We start from the raw sequence: 12,388 nt of genomic DNA on the forward strand, positions 1-12,388 counted from the left end.
TTAATATGTCGAATCAATTTTTTTTTTTAAATCTAGTAAGCTAATATTTCGAACTAATATTGTTTTTTAAATTTAGGAAGTTATATGTCGAATCGATATTTTGTTTATTTGGATTTAAAAAATTAACATGCCGAACCAATAATCTGATATTTTTTAAAATTTAGTAAGTTAACATTTCGAACTAACTTTTTTAAATTTATAAAGTTAAATTTTGAACCGATTTTGTCTCTTTGAAATTTAAAAATTTAATATTTTATTTTCATGACCTATAAACAATTTTTTTAATACTTGAGTTATTATAAAATGTATTTTTCCAAAAAAGTTATTATAAAATGTTGTCTAAAAAAATATCTTAATAATATAGTTAATATATATATATTCATTTTTATTATATTTTTTTCAATCATAAAATTTGAATTAGAATTCCAATTAAAAATACTTACAACCCAAGCCAAAAAAAATTGTTCTTTTCTTAGTAATAGCAAGGACACAAACAACTTCAAGTAATATTAACTCCATATCCTCTTGCTAATATTAACCAATCAGTTATCAAATTTCTATTTATATATGATAATTAGTAACATTTTTACAGTATTTTAAAATCATTTTCTTTTAAGCTTTAGCCTCTAATTAATAAAAGAGACAATGTTTTAGATTGAATTAAAAATATATTTTAAAATGTGTTGCTTTTAAACAAACTAAATAAAATAAATTTTAGAATTAATATTGGACAAATAAAAAAAATAGACTTCTTAACTGCAAAAGTTTATAATAATTATAGATAAAAAGAAATTATATATAGTAAAAAATTATTGTTGAAAAATTAAGTTCAAACAGTAATTAGCTAAAAAAAAGTAACAAGATAAAAAAAAACAATTTGAATTATTTTAACCATACATAATCCAATCCTTCTTAAAAATTGAACTGCTTAAATTATAGATTGAATTAATTTAGGCTTAAATTGAATTATTTGCTCACTCTATGGATTATGATTGAAAATTGGAAACTATATTTATTTTTATTCATTTGGTTAATGTTCTATTATCTATATTGATTTTCTTAATTAATTTAAGCATTCTGATTTTCTGAAAGAAACTTATTCTCAAAGTATTTAAAATAAAATATTTTTCTGCAAAAATAATAATTTTTTTCTTTTGACAAATAAAAAAAGGAACATAGTTAAGTAATTTTATTCTAAACAAAACGATGAAAAAATGAGTTATTTTATTAAAATATAATGAAAAATAATTAAAATAAAAAATAATTTAATTGATGATGTATAAGTGAAAAAATAATTTAAACGGAAACAAGCAATTTAGTATAAAATTTCCTAAACATATATAATTTAAAGTGAAAAAAATTAAAAATAAAATAAATTTCATGTCGGTGATGAGTACACACAAAAAATAATAAACAATGAATTTACTTGTGAAGGGGTTAATAATAAATAAATTAATGTTGGGTGAACACTTTGATTGTAAGATCTGTACGGTGGTACGTGGTTATGAAGTACCTTATAAGCATTTGAGAGAATCAAATAAGATGCTAATTATATATTAAATTAGTTAATTAAGTAATATTAATGAAAACAGTTGGTTTTAAAAAATGGTTTAGTGAATAATAATTAATAAGATCAGCACATGAGGTCAAAGGCTAGCCATGTGATGCACTGACTACCGTACCCTTTTCAAGCTTAAGGGGTTGTTTGTTTTGAAATAAAAATGATCAATTGGATATCATCTCATGAGTGTTGATTCTTGTGCTGGGTAAACCCATGTGGGAGAGTTATTGATGATGATGATTCAGAATTGACCAGAACTAAACAACTCATTGGTGAAGAAAGAGATCACATGTCTTATGTATTTTTGCATTAATTCCGTTCCTTTTATAAATAGCTCTGCATAACCCACCATTCCATATATCAACAAAATTCAATATTATTCACCATAGAAATAATGGAGAAACTTCACTATTTTTCCTTTCTTGTCTTCATCACCGGATTCCATGACTTCTTCCCTAATGCGATTGCATTCACTGCTTCTTCTAGCTGGATTCAAGCTCATGCAACATTCTATGGTGGCAGTGATGCTTCTGGAACAATGGGTACTTATATATTTTTCCTTTCTTGTCTTAATTAATTATACATTCTTTTTTATATATAATCTAAATTATTATCAGGTGGAGCTTGTGGATACGGAAACTTATATTCGGCTGGTTACGGCACAAGAAGCGCCGCCTTGAGCACCGCCATGTTCAATAGCGGCGCCTCTTGTGGGCAGTGTTTCAAGATTATGTGCGATGTTCAAACCGATAACAAGTGGTGCGTAAAGGGTAAATCTGTTACCTTAACCGCCACCAATTTCTGCCCGCCGAATTTTGACCTTCCTAACAATGCCGGCGGTTGGTGCAATCCGCCGCTACATCACTTCGACATGGCTCAACCTGCCTGGGAAAAAATTGGTATTTATAGAGGAGGCATCATCCCTGTCATCTACAAAAGGTAAACTTTTATATTATATTCTTCTAATTAACTAATTTTTCAAAATTGAAAATTTGATATTAATTAAATATTAATCCAGGGTGGCATGTAAGAAGCATGGCGGAGTGAGATTCACGGTTAATGGAAGAGATTATTTCGAGTTAGTACTGATAACAAATGTAGGAGGAGAAGGATCAATTCAATCTGTGTTTATAAAGGGATCAAGAACTTCAGATTGGTCGGCAATGTCGAGAAACTGGGGGGCGAATTGGCAATCGAGTTCATTTCTGAATGGACAATCTATTTCGTTTAAGGTGACCACGACCGATGGTGTGACCAAATTGTTCGAGAATGTTGTCCCATCAAACTGGCGGTTTGGTCAGACCTTCTCCGGTCCTGTTCAATTCTAAACCTCATACATGCATGCATACATGTCATCTTTGTTTCTCCGATTTGCTTCTTTATAAGGGCAGCGGCATGCTTGTTAAGTTTTATTGAAGCAACCCGCCCTCTTTTATAAGTTGTGAAAATTTTGAATTTGTATTTAAGTATATTTAAATAAATAATGGTACTAAGTTAAATAAATAAGTACAATAGGTATGGCAGGTCATGATTAGAGTTGGGCATCGTGCATAAACATTCGTATTCGACTCGGACAAGTCGTGTTAGACTCTCAATCGTGTCGTGTTGTGTCGTGTCTTAATCTTATACGTGTCGACGTATCGTGTATTGACCCACTCAAAATATTATGATTCACGGACTCTTTCGATTCGTGTCTACGAGTTTATTCTAAATATATTATTATATTATTATAATTAAAATTATTATCATATATTTATTATTTAATATATTAATAATAATTTAAATTATAAATAATTTAAAATTTTAAAAATTAATAAGTAATTAATAAAAATAATATCGAAAAGAATTATTAATAGACTTACATTTCTATTCATGTAATTTTTTATTATTATTTTAATTTATATTATTTAAGTTAATATTATATTTTAGTATATTTAATTTTTATTATAAATATTACATTTATGAAATTAAATAATTTATTAATTGAATAAAAATGTAATAGGTTTAGAAGATGTTAATGTGAGTAACTTAGGTAATGTGACTAATTGTGTTTACGTTGTTTCGTTTGTATACCCGTGATCGTGTCGTGTCTATACTCGTGTTGTGTCCGTGTCGACTCGTAACCGTGTTACGATCGTATACGCTCATAATCGTGTCATCTCGTACTTTTATCGTGTCAACTTAAGACTCTAGTAAAATTGTTGGTTCGTATTTATCCAACCCATTACCCAACTCTAATAATGACTCATAACGAATCTAATTAAATTATTCAACTATTTAAGTGGCTACCATCCCGCTAGAGGTACGTAGTTAAGAATTTTATTTTCTTCCAATTAAATCTAAAAATTGTTGAGAATAAAAAGTGAAATATAAAAATTATTAATTAATTCATGCACCAACCGTATGCGAGAAATACCTTAGTTAAAGGGGAACTTGTCAAATTTGTTTCTTCACCATTTTTTATTCTGAATAATTATTACAGCATCAGGAAAATACGTTAAAGGGGGAACAGTATGCGAGAAATAATTAAATATTTTTTATATTATACTTTTTCTTTAATATATATATATTTATTTAATTAAAAATATTATGTATTTTTTTTTAAATTATAAAACTGTTATATATATATATATATTTATATTTATATAACAAGCTTAATATCTATAATAATAAGTTTATATCTATAACTAATATATATAATTTAAAATATCTTTGAAAATAAATTTTATTTAATTAAATATATATATATATATTTTTTAAAAATATATATAAATTAAGATAAATAAGAGAATAAAATAAAATCTTTATTTATTTATAAATAAGTTATTATATTCATGCATATTAAAATATTTGAAATAAAATAAAATCTATATTAAAAATAAATAAAATAAAATCTAAATATCTTTATTCATTTCATCTTTAAAATCTAAAACAAAATAATAATTTAATTATTAATGTTTGACTGTTTATTTTTTATTTTTTAAAATGATAAAAATTAAAATTAATGAGAATATTTCTCGTATATTTTTTCTCTTTATTTTTAATAATTTGATAAACTTTATATAAACTTCTATAAATTGTAAGCAATATTATTCTCTTAAATATCATTCTCATATCCAATATCTCGATCAGTTTCTAATTGTATCAAATAATGTTGACATCATCAATTGAATCGTCATCATCAGATAAAGAAACCATTCAATCTTCGACATTAACGAAAGAAACCAATCAACCACTTTTTATCCCTCAGGTTAAACTCTTATGCAATTGTCTTGTATTTTGTATTATTATTATTATTATTATTGTGTTTATTTTGTAAGTTAATATTATTATCTGTTGTATTTTTTATTTTGGTTCTTACATGAATATTAATCAGATTAATCAGAATCCGATAAGGTTTGTTCCCCCAAATAATCAGAATCCGAGAAGGCAGAACTGGAGGAGTATGACAAGTAATCAGATTCCTCGTCGACCTCCACAAACTCGGCGACCACCAGCACCACCACCACCACCAATTTATAATTGGGTTCCACCTTATGCTACGAATTATTATGGTGGGCAAATACGATTAGATAATAATAATTATAATATGAATTGGTGTTATCCACCAAACTCAATGAATAATTATTCTTATTATTCACCAAATCAGTCAAATCCTCCTATTAGTGGTGGATTTTTTCAATCCACACCACAACCACCAACTAGTAAGTTTTTATTATTAATTTATCGTCATAATTTCAAATTTGTTATGTCTAATCATATTTTTCTTTCCAGATGGAATGATGTCTACATATATTCCTCAGAGGCCTTTTATAAACCCTACACCACACATATCATTTGATTCTATAGTAAAACAAATAGATTATTACTTCAGGTATTATAAATATATATTTCTTAATCTTATATCTTCGTTATAACTAAACGATATTGTTGATTTTTTGTTATTATAGTAAGGATAATCTAGCCAAGGAGATCTATATGATAACCAAAATGGATAATCAAGGATGGGTGCCTATTAGTGTAATTGCTGAGTTTCCTAAAGTAAGTTATATATATTTTATTTAAAAATATGTATTAGTTTGACATTTTGATAGTAAGGTATTAATATTATTACTGTGACTTGTAGATTAAGCAAATGAATGTTCAAAATTCCGAAATATTGTCTGCCTTAAGAAATTCAAGTGTTGTGGAAGTGAAGGTAATAAATATTTTAGTTTAGATATTAGATTGGATTATTATAACTGAATATTTTGTACTAATTATTAAATCAATATATTGTAGGATGAGAAGATACGAAGAAGAGAAGGATGGGAGAAATACATAAGAGAGATACCATTTATTGTTAGATAAATGATTTATCTCAAATAATTAAAATAAAAATAAAAATTGGAGGTTAAGGAAGAAGAGAATTTGTAGATTTTTAATTATATATCTTAAAAAGAAAGAATAGAAAAAAAAAAAAAACTTTTATCAAGAATTGTCTTTTTACTTTTACTTACAAAACAATTGATGAAGAAAAGTTTGTATAAGTTTGGATTTTAGAGTATAAGTTGGAGCTTATGGATATAATATAAGTTTACGGCACTATAAGCGTCGCCTTGAGCGCCGCCTTTCTTGTTCAACATCGATTTACAAAGGAAGGAGGCATATTTTAGAAAAGGTAAACTTTTTTTTTTTTAATTCTTTAAAATTAAAAAATTGATATTAACTATTAATCGATCGCACGAACAGAATGGCATGGAAGAGTGAGATTCACCATTCATTTATGGTAGAGATAACAAATGTTCAAGAACTGCAGATTGGTGATCAGCAATCAAGAAACTAGCTAACCAGATTGGCTTTCTCTAGTGAGCATGTAAAAACTTCACCTAAATTAACAGTGGATTTTTTTATTTAACAGTGGATTTTTTTATTTTGACTAGATTGTTTTAAAATTATTTGAATATGCAATTTTTTTTTTTACTTGTTGAACATTCTTTTTAATCTAAACTAACCAAAATAATGAGTAAATATTTCATTCGAAATATTAAATTAAAAAAAAACTAAGAAATTAAAGGGTAATTTTGACCTTATTTTATTAAAAAATAAAATTGAGATGGATTTGAACAATTAAACACACCCCTTAACAAATTTACAAGATTGCCCCTTATGAAGGGAATAGGTGAGCACAATCAATTTGGGGGTAGGAGTGGATCCTGACTCTGTCCTATGTAAAAACTCTCTCTCTCCCTTTTTTAATAATAAATAGTTTTCTCTCTCTTATTTGTCTAGTATATAATAATATATATATATTATAAAACAAAATTTTTGGTTGACCTACCTGCCTTGACTAAGATTAAATTCTTATTTATCTAACTTTCAACATTTCAGGATAAATATTTACATAATATATATTTTTTTAATTTAGTTAGGGTGCCCCTCCATCTCAAATGCTAAATAATAAAATATTTTATATTTTATTTAATTATATATTAATTTATTTTAAATCTTTTTATAAAAAAAATATCTCAATATGTCAAAATAATCATTTGATAATTACTTTTTAAAGGTTTTCTTAATTAATTAATGGACTTCTCGGTTTTTTAACTAGTATTCGGTTCCTTCCCGATAGTATATATTCCAATTCGAAATTCATAATCCGAACCAAGCTCGGTTCCTTCGGGTACCCAAACTTCCGGGCGGTTCATACTCCCATTTGCTTCTTTATAAGGACAGCGGCATTCTTGTTAAGTTTTATATATATATGGAAACAAGTCAAACAATCCACCCTTTTTTAAGTTGTGAAAATTTTGAATTGTTCTTCATTTGGGAAGTATAGTCAAATAAGGGAAGAATATTTTAAATATGTATTTGAGGAACCGTTCATCTTTAGAACCGTTTGACAAACTCAAATTACTTTAATATTAATTAAAGTATATATTTATTTAATTATAAGAAAATGTGAACTAGTAACAATCTTTAATAATTCTTTAGTAAATGTGAAGAAGACGAATCAAGAAACAAGGGGATGAACACTTGAGGAAGACAAGAAAGACAAAAAGCCTCGTCTTTGATTTATTTTGTTTTTTTTTGTTCATAGCCATGGATGGAATCAGTACAGGGGCGAAGTCAGGATTTGAAACTTACCCGGGCTAATTTTTTATTAAAAAAATCTATCCGGACTAGTTTTATAGTTTGCTGTCACCAATGCCTTTTAGCGACGGAAAATAACCAATAACGACAGTAATTTACCGTCGTTATTGATAAAATACATAAGGCTCCCCGGGCTACAGCCCGGACCAGCTTGCACTTGGCTCCGCCCCTGAATCAGTAGCCATTTAAAAGAGTAGAAACAAAGTAACTATCTTTTCTTATTACAGTTTTATCAGTAAAAAGTATGGGGATAAACGAGTCGAGCCTTACTTGAATTAGTCATGGCCCGAGTTCGACTTCGACTCGTTTTTTATTGGCTCGGCGGCTCGAGCTTTTAATATTAAGCTCGAACTTGGCTCGATTTTATAACCATAGGCTCGAGATCGGCTGAAAATGCTCGAATTTAAATATATTTATATATTAAATTGAAAAAAACATAATGGAAGTCGAGAGTCTATTCATCGGACCGTACAACTCTCCACGTATTTTTTAAAATTTTTTTTGTTTTACGTCTCGTAACTCTTCTTCAGTTAGTACTTGGTTCACGTAGGAATAGACGCATTGGTTCACGTAATAATACACGTAGAATACCTTAGTACTTGGTTCACGTAAGAATAAACGCATTGATTCACGTAATAATACACGAATACCTAAATGAGTTATTTATGTTCAAACAACTTTAAGAAAAATACTTTTATATTGTATTTGAATAAACTTGAAAACATATTAGACTCTATTAAATTTATTTTGAAAAATAAAACACTTTATAATGAAATAAAAATAATTTTATATCTTATAAAATATAATACATTCCATATATTAAATAATATTTCAGTATAATTATATTTTGATTTGTTTTTAAAAATTTATGTTTATGTAATTAAATTAATATTAAATCTATTTATTTTCTTATAGCTTATAGTTATTATATAATATATATTATTTAATTTATAAATATAATTTTATTTTATCTTGATAAATACTCTACAATGAAATAAAAATAGTTTTATATTTTATAAAATACATTAAGATTACATATATTAAATAATATTATAGTACCATTATATTTTAATTGAATTTTCCAAAATTATGTTAATGTTACTAAATTAACATTAAATTTATTTATTTTCTTATAAATATTATATAACATATAATTTTTAATTTATAAATATATTTTGGGATGCTTATATGCAATAAGACCATAGATAATAGATAGTCTTATGGGAATGTTTCAAATTTTGATTAAAAAGTAAAATATAATAAAAAAAAAATTACATGATTAGGCTCGAAAAAGCTCAACGAGCCATTAAGAGAGTCTTACCTAACCTCGAATTCGGCTCGAATCTTATACGAGCTGACTCGAGCTCGGCTCAAATTCGATTTTAATCGAACTCGAATCGAACTTTGATCAAGCCACTCACGAGTCGCTGACGAGCGGCTCGGCTCATTTACACCCCTAGTCAAAAGTAAAAAAAAATAATTCAACAATGAAAACGCGAACGAATGTTTGAGTAAGAAGAACTTCTTCGTACTAAAAATTCCGAATAAACACCATTGCTTTGTATAAAGCCGGGTCCAAATTTACCTTGAGTGGTCTCTTTTAGGACTGTATTAGACCCTGCCAGGCTCAAAGAACTCAATTGATCACTCTCCACGTCATGTGTATCAATATTTCTCTCTTTATCACCATCACCAATTTCTTCCTATTCCACGTAATCACTTGAATATTCCATAACATGTTATTGAGATAAGTACATTTATTTAATTAATTATTAGTTTATACTAATAATCTTTATTTTCTTATAATTACATATTTAACACTTACAATTTCAAACAAGACTTTATAAAGTTTATTTACCTTTTTTATGTTGTAATATTAGTTTAAGGACCTATTTGTATTTTTACAATATGAGGGATCAGGATATGTCCCGATCCCCAATTCTAACATTTGCAATGTAACCAACACATTTGGGTTTTTGATCTATCAATATACACCATCGTTCTTCGTCTTTCTTTCTTCTTGTTTCGATTTCTTGATTAGAGTTCAACATGGTATCAGAGTAGGAGCCGATCTTGCACCTTCAAGAAACTCCAGTTAACGATGATCCATTTGATTTCGACAACGACGATCTTCTTGATGAGCCAGTACATTCTCTGAACCCTAATTTCAAAGCTCGTCAAGAACGCACAATTGATCCAGTTCAAGTTCCTATCCAAGTTTTTCCACCAATGGCACTATTGAAGCGAGATTGCACAGATCCTCTTTATGTTCATCCAGGCGACATTCCAGGAGCAATATTGACTCATACAGTTCTGACCCGCCAGAACTACTTCGAATGGTCTACCAGCATACAATTGGCACTTACTGCGAAGATGAAGATGTGTTACATTGATGGATCATTCAAAGCTCCGACTGCACCTCAAGATTCTATTCGCTGGAAAATGATTGATGCAATGGTCCGATCTTGGATAATGAACACAATCGACAAAAAGAAGAGAATTCACTTTCAGAGCACAACTACCTCTTTAGAGCTATGGAATGAAGTGAAAGCAAGGTATGAAGGTAACAATGGTCCAACCTTGTATCGAGTCAAAAAGGATATATGTACAACAAAACAGGATAATCTTGATTTAGAAGAATATTATTCTAAGGTACGTCTAAACTGGGATGAATTGTTACATCTTGAACCGCATCAGGTATGCTCTTGTGATAAATCCCAAATTGAAAATTGTGTGGGATGCAAACTGGAAAAACAAGTTTTGACTAGGTATGAAAAACATAATTTGCTGCTGTTTTTGATGGGTCTGGATGATTCCTATGAAAATCTAAAGGATAGCATTCTAGTTATGGATCCTTTACCGAGTGTATATAAGGCTTTCACGATGTTCTTGAATGTTGAATCAAAGAATCAGATCAATCGACAAAATCAACAATCCAACTTACAATCTGCCATGACAGTAAGAGATTTCAAAGAAGGTAGTTCAAAGAGATTCAAAGGAAATGATGGTAGGGCTTACAACAATGACAAAAGAATAAATCTCTCATGTACTCACTGCAATATGAAGGGTCATTCTAAAGAGGGTTGTTATAGACTAATTGGTTTTCCAGATTGGTGGGATAACAACAAAAGGAAGAATATTGTGAATTCAGTATCATTTGACAACAATGACAAAACAGTCTCTTTACAAGATCAAATGAAGATGATGCAGGACATGATAAAAAGCTTAATTGAAGGGAATACTAGATCTGAAGCTAATATGTATGCTAAAAACAAAGAAATCAACTTCGAAGCAGGTAAGTTTTCTAGACTTAATCTTTATTTTATAACTGATATTGAATTTACAATGAGCATGAATAGTTTAAACAGTTCAAAACAATTATGGTTAATAGATTCAGGGGCTAGTACACATATTTGCAATAATAGAAAATTGCTTTTTGATATTAAGAAAACAGAACATGAGATTACTTTATTTTTAGCTGATGGATTTAAGAAGACAATAAATGAATCTGGTAGTCTCAAATTAAATGATAGATTGATTCTTAAGGATGTGTTATTTGCTCCAGATTTCAAGTATAATCTAATATCAGTTACAAGATTAATTACAGATGAAAAGGTTAAATGCATATTTTCTGAAAATGGATGTTTGATGCAGGGCCCTGAATTAGATGATATCCTTGAGCTTGGCAAACGTGTAGGAAACTTGTATTTATATTCCATAGTTACTGATTTTTTTAAAGACTCTAATAGTGATGCTGAAACTTCATTTTCTACCTTAGATTATAAAATTGTGCATTATAGATGTGGACACCCTTCTAATGAAGTTCTTAGAATATTGTTTCCTTTATTATCAATAATATGGATCATTGTGAAACTTGTCAGATTTGTAAATCACATCGTTTACCTTTTCATAATAGCACTTCATCTTCTAAAGATAAATTTGATCTTGTTCATATTGATATTTGGGGACCTTGTAAAGAAGAATCATACACTAAAACGCCGTTTATGCTTACAATTGTAGATGACTACTCTAGATGCACTTGGACTTATCTAATTTCTAATAAAACTGTTGTTTTTGACAAAATTCGAAATTTTTATTTAATGGTCAAAACTCAATATTCAAAGAACATTAAAACCATTAGAAGTGATAATGGAACTGAATTTGTGAATTCAAAATGCAATATGTTCTTTGAAGAAATTGGCATAATACATCAAAAGACTTGTGTATATTCTTCACAACAAAATGGAGTTGTAGAAAGAAAGCATAGACATCTAATTGAAGTAGCAAGATCTCTTTTAAAACATTCCAACCTACCAATTAAATTTTGGCCTTTTTCTATTCTTACTGCAACATATCTAATAAATAGAATGCCAACAAAAGTTTTGAATTGGAAGTCACCATTCTTCATGCTTAATAAACATGAAGCTAAATATGATGATTTGAAAGTTTTTGGTTGCTTATGTTACATGACAAATACTTTTCCACAAAAATCAAAATTTGAAGATAGAGGCATAAAATGTGTCTTTATTGGATATTCTTCAAATCAGAAAGGATATATTCTTTATCAGATTGAATCAAATGAAATTGTAGTTTCAAGAGATGTTGTCTTCTTTGAGAATATTCTACCTTTCAAAGAAGATATCAATGATCAACCAAAACTCAATAATATTATAGAAATTACAAGAACAAATACTA

General features: G+C 28.2%; 1 protein-coding gene across 1 annotated transcript; it reads left to right on the forward strand.

Moving 5' to 3' along the window:
* Positions 1-1,955: 1,955 nt before the first annotated feature.
* On the forward strand, positions 1,956-2,889 carry LOC124929505 (expansin-A11-like). The gene is made up of 3 exons (XM_047469885.1): positions 1,956-2,103; positions 2,179-2,500; positions 2,580-2,889. The coding sequence occupies exons 1-3, from the start codon at positions 1,956-1,958 to the stop codon at positions 2,887-2,889; spliced, it is 780 nt and encodes a 259-aa protein (XP_047325841.1).
* Positions 2,890-12,388: the final 9,499 nt, after the last annotated feature.

The sequence above is a fragment of the Impatiens glandulifera genome, chromosome 3 (genome assembly GCF_907164915.1).
Source record: "Impatiens glandulifera chromosome 3, dImpGla2.1, whole genome shotgun sequence".
NCBI lineage: Eukaryota > Viridiplantae > Streptophyta > Magnoliopsida > Ericales > Balsaminaceae > Impatiens > Impatiens glandulifera.

Excerpts from the sequence above, each read along its gene's own strand:
- LOC124929505 (XM_047469885.1), top strand. The coding sequence starts at position 1,956 with ATGGAGAAACTTCACTATTTTTCCTTTCTTGTCTTCATCACCGGATTC. Across the intron at positions 2,104-2,178 it reads TGATGCTTCTGGAACAATGG|GTGGAGCTTGTGGATACGGA; the intron begins GTACTTATATAT and ends AATTATTATCAG. Across the intron at positions 2,501-2,579 it reads ATCCCTGTCATCTACAAAAG|GGTGGCATGTAAGAAGCATG; the intron begins GTAAACTTTTAT and ends ATATTAATCCAG.